Source organism: Podarcis filfolensis (genome assembly GCF_964270895.1).
Source record: "Podarcis filfolensis genome assembly, chromosome: 14".
Lineage (NCBI taxonomy): Eukaryota > Metazoa > Chordata > Lepidosauria > Squamata > Lacertidae > Podarcis > Podarcis filfolensis.
The window spans coordinates 48,779,703-48,802,295 of NC_139616.1; the positions used below are offsets into that span (position 1 = coordinate 48,779,703).

The window sequence follows — 22,593 nt, forward strand, 5'->3', positions numbered from 1 at the left end:
AAGAATAAAATAATAGCATTATGGGTTAGCTGTTCTTGCCTCATTCATTTCCACTTTACCTGCCTTTTGAGATGGACATACAGTTAGTTTACATTCACCTAATGAGAACCATTAGTTTGAGACTATCCAACCTGATCTTGGGCAAAGATCCTCCATTTGAAGCCTGAAAAAGTTGTTTCCAGTTAGGAAACATCAAATTAATCCAGGACTTGATGTGCGCAAAATGGGCTATGTAGTAAGATGTGGGCCATATGTGGGTGGCTGCATCTGAGTTGAAGCCTGGAGCTAATTCAACCCTATTCCAGGTGCAGGCCTATACATTTTGTCACTCCTTTCCCCTCACATACATTTATTTTATTCCCTAACTGTATCTGTGCACACACAAATACTTGCGCCATCATTGCGTATAATGTTTTGCTTTTCATTTAGCAATTTTTTTTAATCATTCCTCCAACTTCCAACCAGTGGAGGCTGGCCCTTTTGAGAAAGTGGGGCAGTGCCCACCAACCTCAGTCTTTTCTCAGCTAGCCCCACCTGCCTGCCTTCTTAAACTCATCCAGTCCAGGAGCTGGCCCTAGTTTTCAGTTTCCTCTTCTCTAGGTAGAGGATGAGGGCAAAACTAAATTAGTTGGCTCTGTCATCGCCTTTCACCCCACTTACTGTTCCATATCCCTGCATTCTGCCACACCACTGCTTGCATCCAGAGTATAGTAAATGAACTTTAGGGTCTTAACCCCACTATAGGCTTTTTAAACCACAGAAGCTAAGTGGGATGTGCTCGTCTAGCTCAGTTTGTTCCACAGTGCCTGCTGCATCTTGTCATCCATAAGGAATTAGAAATGGGAGCACAATACATTTGTATTTGTACTTGAACTGCTGCTCTTCTCTTCTCTCAGAGCTTAGTCTTAGAGCAAAGTCTCAGTAGACTTTAAGGTAAAGGTAAAGGTACCCCTGACAGTTAAGTCCAGTCGCGAATGACTCTGGGGTTGTGGTGTTCATCTTGCTCTATAGGCCAAGGGAGCCGGCGTTTGTCCGCAGACAGCTTCCGGGTCATGTGGCTAGCATGACTAAGCCACTTCTGGTGAACCAGAGCAGCTCACGGAAACGCCATTTACCTTCCCACCGGAGCAGTACCTATTTATCTACTTGCACTTTGACGTGCTTTTGAACTGCTAGGTGGGCAGGAGCTGGGACTGAGCAACGGGAGCTCACCCCGTCACAGGGATTCGAACTGCCGACCTTCCGATCAGCAAGCCCTAGGCTCTGTGGTTTAAACCACAGCGCCACCCGCTGTAGTAGACTTTACATGATTCTTATACAAAGTACCTAGATTTGGGCTGCCAAATGACAATGTCTTCCTTTGCCTAAGCACAATGAAAGGTTGTCATAGTAGTCCTCTTTTACTAAATATAGTAATATCTCACCTGCACTCCAGGTGTTTTCAGCACAATTCAATATGCATTTGCTCAACAATAAGTCACACCAGATTCAACAAGAGGCATGAACAAAACTGATGCTTTAGGTCGCGCAGAGAGATGCAACACTAGCAAGGTAGAATAACTCTGTGTTGCGTATCCATGTGCTCATGTACGCATGTGTGTTTAATTGCAATTAAAATGCAATTTCCTGACAATGCAGAACCTTGAATGGTGTGTTGATAGGTACTTATTTGCTTTGGCTCAGTTCATGAGGTAATTTTTTTAATAGCTTCAGCTAAAAGTAGAGTAGCCACCCCCACTCCCCACAGAGATATCCTTTTCTAGTTACTTCAAACTGGATGTCTCATTATCAGATGCAACATCTCTATGCGGTTCCCTGTGGTATTTGTAATTTGGTTACATTGTTCTTTACCAGGGTTAATAGGCGATCCACTGCTAACGTCGAATACCTCAAACGTGTTTTTACCTTTTCTACGGGCACCAGCTTTCTTGCACTTCCTACTGAGAGGAATTTCTTGTAGCACTTAAACAAAACAGCCTACTTGAAACTGGAGTTGAGAGGAATGAGTAGATCTTAAAGGCATCTTAAAGGTTACAGTCAATTAATGTGGGGTTTCGATGAGCTCTTTGACTAGTGCAGGGGGAAAACCTCAGTGAGTTAGCTCAGGCATCTCCCGCTATTGTGACTAAAATCAACAAATGCCATTTGGGTGACCATGGTAATACATTACAGGCCAGATGTGATGGGAGGGTAGTTAAGGGAATGAGAGAGAATTCATGTTTGTTCTTTTCTTATACGGCAGAAGGAGGCAGAGATAAACATGCCCCATTATGATTAGCAGGGAAGACTCCAGGGTAGGCCCATAGCTATGTGGCTGAGCACATTCTCTGCATGCAGAAGATCCCAGGTTCAATCCATGGTATTGCTAAATAAAAGGATCAGGTGGCAGGTTGGGGGGGGGGACCTCCACTTGAGAGCAACTGGTAGATGGGGAAGACTAGATGAGATGCCACTGGTGCAATTAGCAATTACCGTATTTCTCCGTCTATAAGATGCCCCCATGTATAAGACACCCCCTATTTTTTGGGCAACAACCAATCGCCAGTCCACCCTCGGCACTATCCATGTATAAGACACCCACTGATTTTTGACAATTTTTTTTTTTAAAAACTAGTCTTATACACTGAAAAATATGGTATATGTTTTGTTTTTTGAAGTGTAGATAGCAAGTGTAAAGTCAGGATCCTGTGCTGATGGTGTGTGTGTTTGTTTGTAAATAGGATTTAACCGTACCCCACTCTGGTCCTGATCTAGACCACCCCTTCCCACATGGCTGCACAGGAAAGAAGCTGTCATCTGCACCAATGGAAGTTTTCCCAAATGTAAAGAGAAGGCGTGAGTCCCCCAATCTGCAGAGGAGGCAAAGGTTAAAATCCCCCTACCACCCACCCTGGTCACAACAGGGATCAGGGCCCCTACACTTACATACTTTTAAATTCACACAATAGCAAATTACATGAATGACATTTTGCCTAGACTGGCCCTTAAGAGAAGAAAACATGGGCTAGATGGACTAATAGTACAACTAGATATAAGGCAAAATATGGTCTTTTTAAAAACAATGCCACTGCAGAAATCTCAGATTTACTACCGTATTCAATACTGTTGAGAGCAGTCCTATATTAAGGAACAACTAGTATAGTGTAATGTAATGTAGTGGTGTATGGAGGGTTAGGGCAGTGGTAATACCCACATAGCATGGGGAACATGTCATGCTCCTTCTGGGGTAGTTTGTCCACCTTTGGTCCCCACACTGCACTCAGCTCTCACTTGCAGCTCCTAGAAGCTGTCAGCATGTGACAGCAGCCACACCCTGGGAAATGGCTTTGACTGGCCAGCTCAACCAGGTGAGGGTCTCAAACCCTCGGTGAATTAGGGACTTCCCCTACACTTCCCTACACAGAAAGGCAGGTTCTGGCAGATCCAGGAGAAGGAAAACTGAGCCTAAACCGCTGCTGCCTTGAGGGATATCTTTGAGAGAAGAGAAGGCTAAGGAGTAAACCCTATACAAATCTGGAGTCCCTAAGGTAGTTGGATGGCACCTTGTATGCCTCCTTCTCAACTCCGGCAGCTCAGCTGGTGCCAAACGTATTGCTCTGCTTTCCTTTGGATCATATCAGCGAGGCCGAGAAGGGGGTCTTGTCGTCTGGGCAGCCCAGAAGCTCCACATACATTGCCCAGTCTCGCGCCCTGGGGAAGTCATTTCGGTGCTGCTAGCACAGCTGTTTAGCTTCATCTCCAGAGGCGCACTCCATTGTCTCTTGAGGCAGGCGGATGATAATAGAGCAACAGAGTGTAGTGTAGTAGCTGAGAAGCTGATTTGTGAGCCAGGATTACTGAGAAATAAGGTGTGGCAAGCACTGGAGCGTTTCCACCCCATCGTTCAGTCCGGACACTGAGGTCCAGCTCCGAGGGCCTTCTGGTGGTTCCATCACTGTGAGAAGTGATGCTACAGGGAACCAGGCAGAGGGCCTTCTTAGTAGTGGCGCCCGCCCTGTGGAACGCCTCCCATCAGATGTCAAGGGAATAAACAACTATCTGACTTTTAGAAGACACTTGAAGGCAGCACTGTAGAAGGAAATGTTTAATATCTGATGTTTTACAATTTTTTAATATGCTGTCAACCACCCAGAGTGGCTGAGGAAACCCAGCCAGATGGGCGGACTATAAATAATAAAATTCTTCTTCTTCTTCTTCTTCTTCTTCTTCTTCTTCTTCTTCTTCTTCTTCTTCTTCAATGTTGCACCTAGTGCTGCTGACACACACTAGTTTCTAGTGTCTGTCCTGAGCATTACACATCATCTGGAAGCATGTGTGCCAAGTGTGAAAAATCTTAAGATTAGATGGAACACTAAATGACTGCACAGTACCTTGCCAAAGACTGTGCTATGCAAGTGCTGAATCTTATTACTGGAAAAGTCTGTTCCTTTTGGCAGGTGGTGGTGCATGTTTGAGGTTGCTTGGATTGTTGTTGTGCCTGATTGTTGTTGGTAACAGATCTAATCATCTGAGCTGGACAGCGCCTCAAAAGTCACCTAGCCTAAACAGTGTGCCTATGAAGGAAACCCACTGCTACAGCATCCCTGCTAGGTAGCCGACCAGCTATCTAAGCAAATAGGTAAGTTTATGTGGAAAGGAATGATGCTCACAGAAAGCAGTGGTTTATAAACTTGAAGAATTTTTATGATGGCCCTGATGTGGGGAAGGGTTGCTTCCTGCCTCTGGATATGAGAGAGAAACTGCCGTATAAGCAGAATCCTCGGGGGAGCGGGAAGGAGCCTGGTCGGAAGGGGGGCAGCTGCCCCAGGCAGCCAGTGGTGACAGCTCCTCCTCCCATGGCACTTTTTTCGTTTGTAGCAAGCGCTCCTGGTAATTACGCCTCTTAATTTAAGAGAGCGAGTGGGAGAAAAGAATATAAATTCATGTATTAACTTTAGAGATTGAAAATGGGTAGAGCGAGCCTTCTTTCGCAGAGAATATATTTGAAAATGAAATAGAGTGACATTTGGTATAAACTTGAAAAATTGCCCTCTTTTAAAAGCAACAAGAGTGGGAGGGGACACACAATCCATGCTATATTTGAGAGGAGCTGAAGTCAGCATGTATGGTATGTATATCCAAATATCTGTTTCTACACTATATAGCATGGAAACTGGTGTGGTGCTCCATGCCATTAACCCAGATTCTAAATCAGCCCGATTCAGTTTGTTCTTATGCTACTGTTGTATTGCTTTAACCATCACTAAGTACTTCTAGTGTGAGTGAAGGCTCTGAATATCTTGGCAGGCAGGGTTCCCTTTCTTTTGCAGTTTCAAATGTTGGCAAGCGGAACAAACAGGGTGGGGGGCTTATGCGGCAATATATGTTTTGACCCAAGCAAAATGTTCCTTATCCCACTCAGGTTGAAATTTCTATGACTGTTGCAATTATCACATAATGGGGTGAGCAAGTTCCAGCAGAAACCTGGAACCTGGATTATGGCCCTAACTGCCAGAGATGAGATGAGTATGCCATAAACAAATCTACATTACCCCTAGAATGTTGTCTCTTGTTGTAGGATTGTAAGCTACTTTAGGAGACAGTTTTAGCTTAAAAGTGGGGCGTAAATGTAAGAAACATTTTGCTAATGACATACACACACAGGAAATAATTCAACCATTTCTATTAATGCAGATTTCTTTTCCACCCTTTGCTAAGGTCTTAGGCTAGATCCTAAGTCTTTAACAAACTTAAAATCAAACAAATTTGCTCAAACTAAAGATGTTGTTCTACTGGTGGAACTATTGATGTAATTCCTGCCACCCTTGTAAAATGTAAATAAAGTGCAGAGCCCAACATATTTGTGCTAAATTATGAAGAACGATGCCACCCATAAATGCCTGGAAGCTACACACACACACGCAAGCAATCAGAGAGTCTATTGCAAACGTTTTAAAAAGTTCAGCAAACAGCAGGAAAGGGCTGAGGAAAAATTTCCAAAAGCTTCCTTGAGAAAGAGCAAGGGGGGGGTTAAGGTCAAAGATAAATAAGAAGTGAATTGTGTAGAGATGGCATGATACTTGGAAGTGAAAGGCCGTGTTTAACTACAAGTCTCAACACGATTCAAGAAGGTATTTAAAGCCATAAATATTTAAGTGCACATAAACCAGGCAGTCTTGGGAAGAAGAACTCTATGCTCAAACACACAAATGGCAAGAGAAAGAGTCACATAGCCAGTGCTGTCCTTCCTCTGGCTGAAGGGAGTTGTATTCCAAAGCATCTGGAAAGCACCAGGCTGAGGAAGGCTGGCCCATGCCCTCCATTCTCAATAATCTTCATGCAGCAGTGCGCCAAGGGCATAGCCACACTGCTCTAAAGCACGGGGCAGAATGCACTGCAACAATACCCCGATTCCCCGTAGCACTTGTGTGTGAAGATGCTGTCACTACCAGTAAAGCATGAACGGCAATGACTCCTCTTACCATTTCCAGGGTAGCAAAGAAAGTTGGGCTTGCAAATGGTTGTGGGAAACCATTTGTATTAAAAAAAAAAAAACAACCCAAACCCCCCACCCACCCACCATCCATACCAATACTAACCAAATTCTATGCCAAGAAAACCTAAATTCTATGAACTGTATATAATCATGCAAATTTGCATGGTTTATTCAACTGTTGCTTGTCATCAACACAGGGCAAGGAGATCTGCAGGGCCCTAAAACACTATCATCATCAACAACAATCCACTGAGTTCTGGAAATCTTAATTAAGACACTCCTTTGGCTTCCCAGATTTCACCAAACCACTCACATATATTTCAAGCACTCTCTAGCCATAAAGGCTACAATTATCTTATTTTGCTTTTAATGCAAGCTGATTTTTGCAGAGAATACATTCTAAAATAATAGTAATTCCATGCTCAAAAGAAGCACACTTTATATGCACACCTCTTCATATTTTGAAGGTTCATACCCTGCCTTCTAATCAAAATATTTGAAAAGACAGCTCATAATAGATGACAATAGGGGTGATGAGCATTTTGGGGGTCAAAGGGTCCAACTGCCTCTTTACAAGGTCTCCCAAGGTTGCATGCCAGGGAAGGCATCGTCAAAACTAGCATGGCCACTAGAATGCACACATAAAGCCAGGGAACTAAGATCCACACCCTTAAAATAGACACCTGTTAGCAGCAACATGGTCTCTGCCACTGATATAACTGGCAAATTTAGTAGGTGGCTGGCAGGCAAAGGAAAGAAATGCATGGTAAGCAATTCACTACCCAAGGGTTATAGCAACAGAAACACATACAGCCCAGGAGCACTTTGGCCTCAACAACTGGACAAAGGAACAAGTGTCATCCATCTTGCTTGTGCAGTCCCAGGGCAATCAGAGCAAAGCTCTTTTTGGCAGGGAGTAAGAACTGTGCAAGGCAAGAAACCCAGTTCAACCCCTGGCATCTCCAAGTAGGGCTTGAAAAGACCCTTGCCTGAAAACCTGAAGAGTTGAACACTGTAGACCAGGAAAGCGAAGCCTGTGGCCCTCCAGATGTTTTGGGACTCCAACTCCCATCACCCCCTGACCATTAGTCATGCTGACTGGGGCTGACAGGAGCTGGAATTCAACATCTGGAGGGTCACAGGTTCCCCTTTCCTGCTGTAGTCAGTACTAACTTAGAAGGAACCATGGTGGACTTGGTATAAGTCAGCTGCCTATGTTCCTATTTTTTTAAAAAATGCAACTTTTTCTAATTAATGATTAGGACTGGGGTGGACTTTTTATGGATTTTATTTGTCTGGGACATTTATATCCTGCCTTTTAGAACAAAGGTTTGCCCCTTGCCACAACATTCTCCCTGGGAGGGAGCAGATACAACTGGGGAACATCAGGAAGGACTTTCTGACAGTAAGAGCTATTTGACAGTGGAACAAACTCCCATTAAGCAGAAGTTGGATGGTCATCTTGCCATACATGATCTAATTGAGATTCCTGCATTGCAGGGGGCTGGACTAGGTGACCCTCAGGGTCCCTTCCAACTCTACAATACTATGTGGTGGAAATTAAAAAGCCACAAGGAGGAACATGAAAATAAACTATGCTTAGAAACAGTGCTAAAATGTACAAATCATTTTTGGGACTCTTGCAGCCCCACTGCTCTCAGCCAAGGAATTGGACTGAACACCAAGTGGAAGAGAAGAGGGTGCAAGATCCTCTGCAAAGATGCCACAGCTGAAAGCAACTCCAACAGGACAGGGCCTGGCAAGAGCTCGGAATGAAGCAGCCTGTCTTTAGAGGTTAATGAAATATTCATAGATGAGTAAAAAAATTCTCCTGACAAGCCAGAGCCTGTAATACAACAAAGAGTTGTCAACCTCAATTAAGTGATTCCAAATAGGGAGGGGTAGGCCGTTAATAATTTATCAAAAGGTCACAAGTAAAGTGCCTCTCTTCGCCTCAGAGAGGCGACGTGGCAACTCCTGGAAAAAAATACCTGTCCCAATGGGATCACCTCTGCCCACCAGCTGCACAGATATTAAAGTGAAAGCAACCAAGCCACAGAAGGGATGGGCTGGGGCCGTGAGCCTCTGAATACTTAGCAGGACTTCTTCCCCACTAGACATGCAAAGGATCAGGCAGTGGAGGGAGAAAGCTACCTCTCTTCATCAGTGCAGGGGTGGGGAAGGGCTGAGTAACCTTTAACTCCCTTTTGTATTATCAGTTGCTCCCAATGCACACTGTGCCAACAGTTTTGTTTTGTTCTTATCTGAACCAAAATGAATTGAATGCTGCACCAAAGAAATGTACATTCTGCAAGTAATGCAAATAAAGCATCATGAACAAAATTATGCCCGTTTCGCATGGTTTTATTATCCATTCTGGATTTGCTAGTCATGGAGAGCTATGAGCAAGAAAGAAGCCCCAACCACAGGGAATCTCTGCTCTGCTTATTGAGATCTCAGGAGAGGGTGTCACACACATCTTCAAGCCTAACTTTGTAGCCAGAAGAGCCAGATTTAAAAATACAACAAAACAATGATTCTTAGGAAGCGGGATCCTGTGCCCAATACCATGCTACAAATTTGTGCTCCCATAGCAAATACCAAGCCTCCTGCAAGCAAGCATGAAAAATGTCTAAGCTTCAATGCATGACAACTTCAGTTAGAGCAAGGCAAGGTAACCTGTGGTCCTCCAGGTGTGGCTGGACTACATCTTCCACCATTCCTAACCATGGGCCATTCTAGCCGGTGCTGATGGGGAGTTGGAGTCCAATAACATTGGGAGGACCACAGGCTCCCCATCCTTGAGTTAGATACAGCACCTATCAGGAGACAGAAAAAGAAGCCTTCTCTGCTTAAGACCCTGGAGAGCCACTACCACAGTAGACAATACTAAGAATGATAGACAAACAAGTGTGTTACCTGGCCTAAGGCAACGTCCTACATCTACGTAAGGCAAGTTAAAAGTACTACTCATTTTCAGCCCAGGAACAGAGACATCACAATGAGTTCACAACAGGCCTCCTGGGTCTGAACCATACTGGCCCTTAAATTGAAACGAAGCATTTTCCAATCATTCTCCCACTATCCCCTTCACACCCTGTTAAATAGACCCACCATCTGGAAAACTGAAGGCTGTCTAAGAACAACTCCAAAACCAAAGTATTAACCGAAGCCCCTACCAATCATCTCTCTAAGTAAATGAGGAGTTTCAGCTGCCTGGAACCATACAGAATGTACAATAACACAGAATGCATGTCCATAATATAAAAATCTGTAATATAAAATACTACTTGCCATGCTCCTGAGCATTTAAATACAGTTTCCTCTCCACATCTCTGACAGATCCAATTCTAATATTATTTGGCCTTTTAAAAATTCAATTTGCCAACATCCATGATGCAAGAAAGAGAAGTTACCAGAGACACTAACAAACACAAATCCAGCTTTCAGATTAAACCTCTGAATCACTGCAATTCATAGTAATTTTATCTAACTCCTCACTTCTTTTTTTGCAGCAAGTACACTTAAACACAGAGGACCATTCTATGCATAATTTGGTGTTGCCAAAATATGGAAATGCAGTATCATTGATTATTAACCCGGTGTCACTTTTGTTTCATTAACATTCACCTCATCAAGGTCCTGGTGTTTCTGCATCTATATTTGTTCCACCTCCAGGAATCTACAACAGATGGTTCCAATTTTGCCAGGGTCTTCTAAATGGAACATCAATTTCTGAAGAGGGAACATGAGGCAGATGCACTGTAGCAACCAGAGGGAATTCTTCCAGGGACCATTCATTTCAACTGGCTTGAGCAGGAAACAAAGAAATGGTGCAATGCTTGCTCGCAGGAGGTTATTGCATACACAAAAGGCAACAGAGAACGAAACAATGGCTAGATTTATATACACAATCTAGCAAATGCAGGCAAATAATGCTCTCATCTAGAAATATTAAACTGGATTAGGCAATGTTTGCTTTATGAAATTACCATTTTGCAAAGTGATACACTGAGGTCAGCTGTGAGCAACAGACCCAAAGGAGATGTCCCATTCCACATCAGTTCAATTGATGCACAGCGCTTGGACCTCTCTAGAGGGAGGTTTGTATGCTTATGTTTTTAAACGATGACTGCTTTACTGCTTGATTGTTTTAAAACATGGAATTGCTATATAGATTTAACTTAGAGCAGGAGGGAGGCCAAGTGATAACAGGCTGGTTAGTTAGGGTGGATGCTCAAGATCATTAAACTCTTAACATGGTTTAAGCACATGGACAATATGGTGATTAAACAGATGCTACAATTTAATCCTAAACTGAAGGCCCATATTGTTAGATCCGCACTTCTGAAGCCCACTCCATACAGCTGTGTTAACCGATCTTTTAATTTTCTTACAAATTTTTACTCACCCATTATCTATGCTTAATTAAGTATTCTATGTATATGTTTAAATCTACATTTGGTTCTTGCTCCCATTTATTTAATAATTATTCGCTTAGATTCATACTGTTATGCTATTTATTCAGATGTTTTGCTTATGCTGGTCTACGACCATAATAAAGAACTTGAACAGAGAGGGAACTTTCCATCCCTCCAAAGCATACTTATGAATGGAGCAGCAGTTCTTATTAAGGCTGATTATTCCAAAGTAAAAATATTTTGTATGGATAGGTATTTTGACTCTGTGGAACTGGGATTTTCTTTTAAGAAGCTTGAAGGAAGAGGAACGAAGCCATTTAAAATATTATAAGCTGTTGTGGGAATGTGAAGTAGTGATTTTTATTTGAGGGGAGTACTTCATGTTTTTCTCCATTTTTAGACATTAGTGATTCACAAATTTTGGGTTTAAAATGTTTATTTTTCCTTGTGTTTGACAGAATAACACTTTGCTTATAGTAATGTTACTGAATATAACGTCTATTGTTTGCTATATTGTTCTTCTCTTCTTCACCCACACTGCAATTTACAATCCTGCATTCTTGTATTGATTTTCAGAGCACAAATTTGCTTAAATTATCTCTCCCATCGCTTCTGATAAACTTTTGTAGATCTTAACTGCTACTACAGGATGTTGCACTAAATCTGGCACAATAAAAAACTTTGATACAGTCTTGTTATCTTCCAAACTTAATATCAGAGTCAGCAGGCAACACAGTTCTGATGATTCACTGCCAAGTTCTCTCTGAAATTCAGGAAATAGAAATCTACATTCTGGCAGCAGAGGTGAAGTGAGAGGATCCACTTACTAAAGCCCGAATCTGTTTCTTGAAGCCCTCCACAGTATTGTACTACCTTCCACATTTTCTTTCAGTCAACTATATGCAATTACCTTTAAATTGCTCCTAGGCACTGGCCGAGGAACAGGAGTGCGGAGGGAGCGGACCGTCCCTGGCACCACTATTCCGGTAGGGTGCCATCACAGCGGCCTCCCTGGACATGTGCCGCACACCCCGCACCAGGCGCCGCACGCCAACCATGCCCCCACCTGCTCTCCGCCCCGGTAGCGGAGCATGCAGCTTTGCCACTGCTCCTAGGTATCCAAGATCCTGGGATCATGCAAATTGTCTTCCCTTGGTCCAAAATAATCTCCCTAGGGGCTTGACTCTTCAACTAGATCCCATTAAGGACAAGAAAAGAACAGAAACATTTGATAATCAAACTCTAACCAACTCTTTACCAGATCAAATCAGAAACACTAGCTGCCACTAAATTCCTTAAAAATTTGGGCTAGTTCAGGAACCGATGGACAACCTAAAAGCCTATGTGGCAGGTAGCAGCTCTTGGGTGATCAGATTCTGTTCTTCTGCCACTACAGGAAGGAATAACTGCGTCCTCAAGAATATATATTTGCAAAGCTATAGGGCAGCTTGTCAAGTTCCCAAGGTCCTTTCACTTTATCAAGGGATAAAATGAAAGCTAGAATCTGAGCATGTCTGCTTGAGGCACACACTACTGCCTATGCCCAGTGACAGAAGAGCACAAAGTCACTATGTGTAGACAATGACAATGCTGATCAACATGTGAACTAATATTGACCTCATATACCTACTTTTCCCTTTCTACACTAGTTATCGCAATGGTAGTGTAAACCACTGGTATCATCAGGAGTGTGTGCATAACTGAGTATCATAACAGTAGCTAGAACTAGTAATAACTACCACAGTGCAGAAACATGTTTGCCTGAACATATGAATCTGTCTCAAATGGATTAATGATCTAACTCTCTATAGCCCTCTTCTGATTGGTGGTAGTACTCCAGCCCCCTCAGTCAGAGGTTATTCCCAACCCACACACCTGAGATCACCTGAAAAACTGAAGCACCAGAGACCTGGCACTGTAAAGCAATGCTTTACAACTATGCTATAGACTCTCTATAGTAGAGGGGCTGCTGAGCCAGCAAGTCTCATATATAAGTAGAGGTGCTCATGGACTTTCTGCAGCAAGGAAGCAACATTAAACACAAAAGCAATTTTATTGGTGTGATATCATCTCTGGCATTAGCTTCAATAAGGGACAGCAGCGAAGATTACAGTTTTTGATTATCACTTATGAACAAAAGTATTGCTAGTGTGAAAGAAGTGAAGTTAAAAACTCCTTGATCCCCCCTCTCTGGAAGTGCAGATACACAACTAAAGGAACAAATAATGCATCTGTGCAAGTACAGTGGTACCTCTGGTTGCGGACGGGATCCGTTCCAGAGCTCTGGTTGGATCCCGGGGTTTCCGCAACCGGAGGGACCGCTTCTGCGCATGCGCGCGCCGCGAAACACTTCCGGGTTTGCCGCTTTCACAACCCAAAGTTTACGTTAGCCGAGGGTAACGTAAGCCGAGGTGCTACTGTATATGGGGTTTCACAAGGGGAGAAAAAGCACACAGTACAAAACAAGACAAATAAAAGTCCCTTTACTGCACCGGAATGAAGCTTAATTTATCGTAAACTAGAAAATAAATTTCAGGCTCAAGTTCACTATAGATATGAAACATGAAGGGATTTTCTATATGGCTATAATCACAAACTCATTTCTGCAGCCTCTGCTGTCCATACTTAATTAGGGTGAAGTATGTTAATGATACGGCGCCACAGCCCAGAGACGTCTTCAGTTGCAATATTAATTGCATTTAGAGAAAGAAGCATGAATTGTGCTTATACAAGCTAATTAGTATGGGTTTGCTAATTAATACTGGAAAGTCAAACTGCCTTTGTCTTGTCAACTGCAATTAGCTAGAGCTGTTTAAATTTCTCTCTTTTCTTCAAGTAGTAAACTGACTTTCTGCAGAGAAGTAATTGAATCATGCGCCGGAATACACTGTGTCAGTTAGCTTTGCGGGTTTATTATCCTTTGATACAGTAGTTTTGAACTACACACATGACATGTCATTTGGTGGCAGATACCACCAAGCCTTCTAGCAGCTGCTCAGTCAATGTGACTTTGCTTGGCACTACAAACCAGCCAGGCATTAGTCCAGGGTAGCTTCCCTGTGCAACAGAAGAACATAAACCTTAATCATTAGCATTAACAGGTTATCTCATAAGCATAATTAAACAATAAAACCAAAAGTAAGGTACTTTCAAAGTTGCAGCCCTTGCTGCAATAATTAATCAGTGTTGAGAGATTTCAATGCCAGAGTTAGGAACGACCATCTCACATGGGACAACTGAATAGGCCCTTTGGTATTGGCAGCATAAATGAGAATGGACAAAGGCTGCTTGAGCTGTGCTCTTATCACAGCCTTTGCATCACAAACACATTCTTCTTTACCAAGGCAAAACCCTGAGTGTCCTGGAGACATTCAAGGTCAGGCCATTGGAACCAACTGGACTTGATTGTCACCAGATGATCAGCACTGAACTGTGTTCATGTCACACGGAGCTACCACAGTACCTACTGTGACACAGATCACTCCCTGAAGGTAAGCAAGATTCATCTCCAGATAAAGAGGACCGCAGTACAAAGCAGAAAGTATGGCTTTGGATCAACTTTGCCAGAACAGTCATACCTGAAGTTTGTGAATACTTCTCTGATTCTGCCCAATAAGCTCTACTGAACTGCCCCAGAGACAGCATTGAAGCAAAAGAGAGCTACAGTGCCCTGACTGGTTTGAGGTGGGCATAACAGACATGGAGCCTGTTATTACTGCAAAGTGTGAGGCTCTTGTGAAATGTGCACCCTGCAAAAGGCACTTGCTACAGTGAGAAAGGCAAGGAGTGAAGCCCAGCGGATTGCCAGATGATGAGTCAATGACTACTGGCCAGAGCTGTGTCAGAGCATTCAGTAGGTGAATAAAAAAGTTCTGGTAATCCAAGGTTCCCAAGGTGAAAAAGGCCATGTATTAACCTGCCTAATACTAATATCATTCTCACCTTTGGTGGCTAGAACTCAGGGTAGGCTCTTTCCTGCTGTGAAACCCTACATTTGGAATACTGTCCCAGAACCAAGGGAGTGTACTGATAAGAACATTAGCCTGGGGCCAAGTTCCAAACCTTAGTTCAGCCACGAAACTCACTGGATGACCTTGGGAGAGTTATCCTCTGTTAGCCTGATCTCCTGCACAGGATTACTGAGGGGATAAGATAGAGCATGCTGTCCTGAACTATTTAGGGGAAAAGTGAGCTGCACATGAGATATATAGATTTACTGCCGCTTCACTGCTGACAATCTTAAATTGCTTCTTGAGGTCAATATCAAAATTAAGTAAGTATTAGGTTAAGCAGGGTCTTTACTGCAGCATCTTTATTTTGAAAACATACCTGCAGAGTCTGTGGCTCCTTACAAAACAAGCATACACAAATACACTGCAGGCAGATTTTAATTCAGTAGATACTCAGGAGACGAACACTGGCAATGCTCTTAGATTATGAGTGTAATTTGAAGTAATTGCTGCCTATTCAATATCAGGAGCATAATGGCTATGATGAGGGATTAGATACATTAGCTTTATACCATGGTTAGGGAACCTGTGATCCTCCAGATGTCGCTGGATTACAACTCACATCAGTGCCAGCCGTGGCCTGTGATCAGGGATGATAGGATTTGCAGTCCAAGAACACCTAGAAGGCCACAGGTACCACATCCCTGTTCTATAACGATGGGACCAGCCTCTCTTTCCAGATCATAGTTACTTGCATATCAGGATAACATAATTTATTTATCATTTTTGCTATTTATTTATTTAATTTATATGCCACCCTTTATCCATGGATCTCAAGTTGTATCACAACATAAATACAAAAATTAAAAAAACAAAAACACTTTTAAAGGCTTTTTAATGTATGTATGCTTTCCATCTCAAGTGATCGTTCCAACATAGATCAGAGTTATGTATGTTCCTGAAATGTACCTTAGTACAGGAATCATACATATGCTTCCCAACTCCTCACTCAAACCATGTGAAACAAAGCCAGCCAGACTTTGGATCCTGGTAAACATCACTAGATCCACAACTCTGAAATGAGAGTTAAACTTTCTTCAGGGCAGATGTGGGATGTCGCTTGTAGAGCTGTTTATTACATGGAACAGCCCAAAAATCTACTGAGCCATGTGATAGCACCTGACAAGTGTTTTTGCCATTTTACTGACAACCACGGTGGTAAGCCCACACACAGAGTGACTGGTGGAAAAGCAATATCAACATGTGTCAGAACACTGGTCAGGGAGCAGCATTTTTCATACCGTTTCAGCCACAGCAGCTTAGCATCAAACTAACAAGGACTCGATAACAGAGAAATAATGGAGAGGAGGTGTTGAAAAGGGATTGGAGAGAGGGAAGGGAGAGACTAAGAGTCATACGGTATCCAACATCAGACGAATGAGTGCTACCACCTAAAGCAAATCTGAAAGAAAAAAAGCTAGCTGGGTTTCAGCACAACATTACAGAAAAAAGTAGGAAGAGGATGTCTGCTTCAACACCATCATGTTAAGAACTATTTAATGTTTAAAAAGCGCTGTGGTCTAAACCACTGAGCCTAGGGCTTGCCGATCGGAAGGTCAGCGGTTCAAATCCCCACGACGGGGTGAGCTCCCGTTGCTCTGTCCCTGCTCCTGCCCACCTAGCAGTTCGAAAGCATGTCATAGTGCAAGTGGATAAATAGGTACCACTCCGGCGGGAAGGTAAACGGAGTTTCTGTGCGCTGCTCTGGTTTGCCAGAAGAGGCTTAGTCATGCTGGCCACATGACCTGGAAGTTGTACTCCCTCGGCCAATAAAGCGAGATGAGTGCCGCAACCCCAGAGTCATCCGCGACTGGACGTAACGGTCAGGGGTCCCTTTACCTTTACCTTTAACGTCAAAAATTACTGGAACACCCAGGTGGTCATCCAAAGGATCTGTAACCTGGTCTGTAACCTGAAGCGTCTGTAACCTGAGGTACCACTGTATTTCTCTCTCTTTCTCCCTCCCTCCCTCCCTTGGAATGCTTACAAAAATATTTTTTTGTGAATGAGTACAACTATTTCCTACTCAAATATTTTTCATACACACAGGCCCCATAATAGATGCTGGCTATTTTAAAGAAAGAAAAGAAAAATATAATATGTAGGCCTAGAGCAGCCAAACTAGTTGTCAAATGGAGTTATCACAGCCGTTTCAATATCTCAGTTAAACGCCATTTTTGCATCAGATCTGAAAGAAGCTAATCCTCCAGAAAACACCATCCATTGCACAGTCTGACATAGCTGGCAGGCTGTCCTTACAGAAAGCCCAAAATTGGAACTGCAAGATGGTTACAAGCAGCTGAAAGACCTTGGCATGCAAATGGCAGCTCATTACTGAAATCACAAGCATGCTGGCAGCCAAACCAAAAGTGCATTAATAGAGCTGTCCAAGGTCTGAAAATGGGGCCTGCAGGAGTTGTCCAAGTTTCATGCGAACTATTTGTTCAGAACTGACCAGCACTTCCCACAGATGTTTTATATGTGGGATATAATTTCTTGAGGATATCTCCTCGGATTCTGTAATTATCTTCAGGGTACTGTATTTTCACAGTACAATGGTCACACCTTTATATCTATATGGTCAATGGCATGGTTCATAGCTCTTATACCACTGTGGCTGTCAGCATCATAATTCAGCATCATAATTCAGTGGTAGAGAACATCCTTCGCATACGGCAATTCCTAGGCTCAATCCGTACCATGTAGTTAAACAATCAGGTAGTGGATGCTGAGAAACCTCTCTCTGCAGCAGACCCTGAAGAACATCTACCAGTCAAGAGCACTGGACAGAAGGTCAAGCTTCTAATATTTGTACCAGGTCTGGCCAATCTAGATGCCACATAATGCCTACCAATTGGAAGAGTTGGTTTCTGTGCATGAACTGGGTTCTGAGATCCAGGTACACATTGCTCTAGTTTACAAGGCTATGTGGCTCCCCATTCCATCCCGAGTCCCTGAACATGGGTCGGTCTGTAAATGTGAAGAGAACCTGTCGAGACTTTAACATTTTGTGAACACTCCAGGCATGTGGCTTTTATAACAGGTAGTTCCATCAACTGGTATAGTATTTAACCACTAACAGCTGCATACATTTCTTTTAGTGACAGACTGTGCTACAAGTCCCTTTCACTTTCATAAATAAAAACGCAGATTCCCATAAACTTTTGGTGCTCATGCTATTTGTTTTGCACTATTTAGGTCTGCTTGAACTGAACTGTTTTGACCGTGAAACCTTTTAGTTTACTTATTTGCAGGTTTTGAACAAACAATGAAGTAACAGATGAATATAACAAACAATACTGAAGAAACAAATTACAGTTTTCTTTCTTACAGCAAGCCACCCAGAGCCCAGTTCCTCCAGCCAACGAATGTGTGGAAGGGGATAAAACAAATGGAATCAAGAAACATGTGGGGGGTGTAAAACATTATAGAAATCAGTTTGCAGAAAATTCTGCATAATCACACCAATTGCCCCCATTTAATAGCTTTGATAAATGAACTGCTACCTCTGAAAAGTATCTGACATTAAACAAAGGGCTGCATTTCTGTTCAAAGTCATCAGGGCATTCACCATTTATTTTTGAATATGACAAGGCAATTTTCCTACGTTAATACGTCAATGCTTAATCACAGAGTATCGCGGGTTCAGACAATGTGCCATGAAATTTGCAAATCTTTACGCCATGAAATAAGTACTCCTTTACTGAAAATTAAATGCAGCCCTCCAGCTCTATTCTAAGAAGGCATGTAGAAAGCAAAAACAGGGGTTCTTCCACAGAGCAGCACAGCATAATCTATCTCACCAGAGTTTAGGGATTTGTCAACTGAAGGTGTCCTTGGACAAGCCAGAGAGTGGAAGCGTGGGGTGGCATATTTTCTCTCGCCACTTCTGCACCTGACTTGAAACTTGCAGAAGCTGACATCTCTGGAGATGTGTGTATGCTTTCCAAGCATCCCAAAGCATGAAGAGAAAGTTTAACTCTGGGATTCAGATGGGAACTGGAAATATGGCAGGTGGAAGCATGGGCCAATGGCGCATCCACCTTCTGCCATGAGAAAGAGGAACCTAGCTATGTCTTTTTGCTTGTTTTTTTCTCTAGATCATGGGTAGGCAAACTAAGGCCCAGGGGCCGGATCCGGCCCAATCGCCTTCTCAATCCGGCCCACAGACAGTCCGGGAATCAGCGTGTTTTTACATGAGTAGAATGTGTCCTTTTATTTAAAATGCATCCCTGGGTTATTTGTGGGGCCTGCCTGGTGTTTTCACATGATTAGAATGTGTGGTTTTATTTATAATGCATCTCTGGGTTATTTGTGGGGCATAAGAATTCGTTCATTTGTGGGGGGGCATAGGAATTCATTCATTTTTTTCCCTCCAAAATATAGTCTGGCCCGCCACAAGGTCTGAGGGACAGTGGACCGGCTCCCTGCTGAAAAAGTTTGCTGACCCCTGCTCTAGATCAACCTTTGCCAAACTGGTACCCGCCAGATATTTTCGACCAGTGGTCTCTGACTGGCAAGTCATGATCCACTATGAGGTCACGGGTATATCTAAGATGGGCTACAACATCAGCACTACCAACCATATAGATACTGCATAGGGTGAAAAAAGAAAAGAAAATTGGGATAGGTTCTCAAATGCATGTTTGGGTTAATGGTGGTTCTAAGGCCTTAAAATGCAGAAGACTACTATTTTAGAGCAGAAGTCCCATCAGTCCCAACCAGCAAGGTCATGCTTCCATAAGACCTACCATCATATAGACATGCTGACTGGAGCACTGCTTTGCTAACTAGACTTTTGCTGAGCAGATCTTGTATTTTAAGTGAATGGATGTGGCTCAAAGATTATTCTTGTCCCCAAAGTCCACTTTTACCATGTATTGCAAAGAATAATAATTTAAAAAATCAGCCAACTCTAACACTTACCAGGTCTGCTCTTTGTTTCTGATTCCCAGCTTCTTCTAAAGTCTGGGACAGTTGAACCTTCAATACAAAAAGAAAGAAAGAGAATGTTCAAGAATTCAACAACAGCAAAAACAGAAGTGGAGAGGAAAAAAGAGTAAATATAACAAAGTGATAAAGGGGCTCAGCTGTGACTCAAGAACCCCAGTGAACATGTCACCTCTGCTCAGCTTAGGGCTACATATCAATTGTAAACAGGAAGGCATCCTCACAAGATGACCTTCCCCATCGCACTCCTCAGCTCAAATTTCTCTCAAAATTTTGACCAAGTTTGAAAAATGTTAGGGTCTGAGTGTTTTCTCCTCAAAAGCCAATATTAAAATGAACAGAAGTCCAGCCAGAACTTCAAGAAGGGAGAAAGAATGCTAGAGAAAGCTGATGCAAGTCATCAATGATAATTATGTCACCCTTTTAGAGCAGTACTTTTTATTTTATTTTGAGGCTGACAGGCACTCATGGGAAAACAACCTCAGCATACATTTCAGAAGAAGGTGACTCAAAGGAAGAACCATAATGGGGGAAGTCTTCAGTGAGGGAAGGAGGGGAAAGAAATGCTGCAATAAAAGTTTGTCTGGAGTATTACGGTCTCTTGGTTAAGGAACACTACTGCTCAGTTTTGTTGAAGGGACTCATACATCATAGAAATAATCTCTGTATCAAGTCACTTGGATGGAAGGTCTTCAACTGGAATTTCAGAAGAAAAGCTGGCATTCTTATCTTCTTTTAGAAATAACATAAAAACATGTTCTCCCACCACCACCACACTTCTCTTTCATGAGATCATGTCAGAGACCAATCATCTTCCCTATAGCTACACAGAAAAGATTAAAAAATAATCTCAGCGGATGACACAGAAACCCATTTAAACCAGAATAAACAAGCTCAACGAGAACGGAAGCCTTTCATACAAACTAATTCATGTCATTCCAGGCAGATACTCATTAAAACTCTCCAGGGTCTTTAGAACAGCATCCCTTCACTGCATGAAATGGTATTTACAAGCACAGCATCCAAAACACTGGTGAACAGCAAGTAGTTCACTACAAAGAAATGGTGCTGGTTTTGGATGTAGTGGGGAGGGGGCATCAAGCCACGAAAGCTAATCACACTGAAATGCAACAAAACAGAAATCATAGTCTCAAGAGCTCAACATAAAACGTGTTGCTCAGCTTCTCAAGCAAACACCGCAATTATTAGCTTGCACTGGTCCCTGGGTTCAGCGGGAGCTACCGTGAAGTCAAAGAACCTGGCTGTGCACACCCTGCAATCATGTCAGATTATTAAAATGAAGAGGTGCTCAAACAAAATGAATGTGATTCTAATATAAAGCTGGAGCCCAGTGTGGGAAAACGGAAACACACTCATTAAACACTGCGGGGTATGCCTGCCCTGTGCAGACAACAGCGAGTAGAGGGTGAGCAAGAGGGGAGTCCTAATTAAATTACAGATAAGTTTGGAGCTAAAATACTGGGAGATTGTGTGTAAATATATGGACACCTAGAAGCAAATTATCCCTCAATATTTAATTAGCTTGAATTACATGAGAAGGCTGGAGTCAACAATGAGATACAAGGAGGAGGATCATAAGTTTTGTTGGCAACAGTGATTACAAAGTTCTTCAAAGAAAGGAACTGACTTTACATAAACACAGTGAAAATGAGTAAGTAAACTCTGATATTGGTGCAATATCCATCCAAACAACAGGTGCTGAACGTCAGCTAACAACTAAATTGCTAATATTCTAACAAAAAGATGTAAGTTGCCCCTCAGATCAGCCTCCATACCAGAGAACCATCAAGGAGCCAATGTAACACTAATTTTGAAAATGATGATGGTGGTGGTGATGATGATGGTATCCCATCCATCTGGCTGGGTTTCTGCAGCCACTCTGGGTGGCTTACAGCACATAAAAAAATGTAAAACATTAAACATTAAAAATTAAAAATTTCCCGAAACAGGGTTGCCTTCAGATGTCTTCTAAAAGTCATATAATTGTTGGGATCAGGGAATGGGGTAGTTTTCCTGAAAATTAGAGGCCGGTGAGCTTAACTTCTATCCCAGGAAAACTGGTGGAGAGTATTGTTAGGGATAATATAACCAAGCATACAGAAGAACAAGCCTTGCTGATGCAGAGCCAGCACAGCTTCTGCAAAGGCAAGTCTTGTCTCACCAACCTATTAGAGTTCTACAAGGTCAACAAGCATGTAGAGAATGGTGGTCCGGTTGACATAGCATACTTAGACTTTTACCAACTTGGATTGGTCCATATTAAGGCTGAGGAACCTTTTTCACTCCAAGTGCCACATTCCTTCCTGTGGAAACCTAGAGGAGGACATGTGCCAGTGGGTGGAGTCAGAGACCAAAGGGGACAAAGTAATAGACGTGATGGTTGCCTTTGTACAATAGGCTACTTTCCAGTCACATAAAACTCAGGTTTCTATTTGTGCACAGGTGTGCACCCCCCTCTATCCTCCATCTAGGCAAGCAAATACATTTTCACAGTTCAAAGACACATTCCACCTAGGCAAAAGCATCTGAAGAGAGTACAGAGCAGTGCCAGAAAGGGACAAGACATGGCTATGTGGCCTAGGGAGAGCCCCAAGAGGATTTGAGGGTCACATTTGGTCTCTGAGCCTGAGGTTCCCTATCTTTGGCTCTATATCTTGGTACATAAAATGCAAAAGTAATCAAAAACAGCCTGACAGCCACACACAAACACTGTTAA

The 22,593-nt window shown here is 42.8% G+C and overlaps 1 protein-coding gene across 1 annotated transcript in view; it reads right to left on the minus strand.

The window, feature by feature from the left end:
* The window catches only part of MAD1L1 (mitotic arrest deficient 1 like 1), a 461,411-nt gene that overhangs the window by 236,699 nt on the left and 202,119 nt on the right, over positions 1-22,593 (minus strand). Inside the window, exon 13 of the mRNA XM_083585714.1 lies at positions 19,833-19,889. Within this exon, the coding sequence (XP_083441840.1) occupies positions 19,833-19,889 (57 nt within the window). The remainder of the gene's footprint in view (positions 1-19,832; positions 19,890-22,593) is intronic.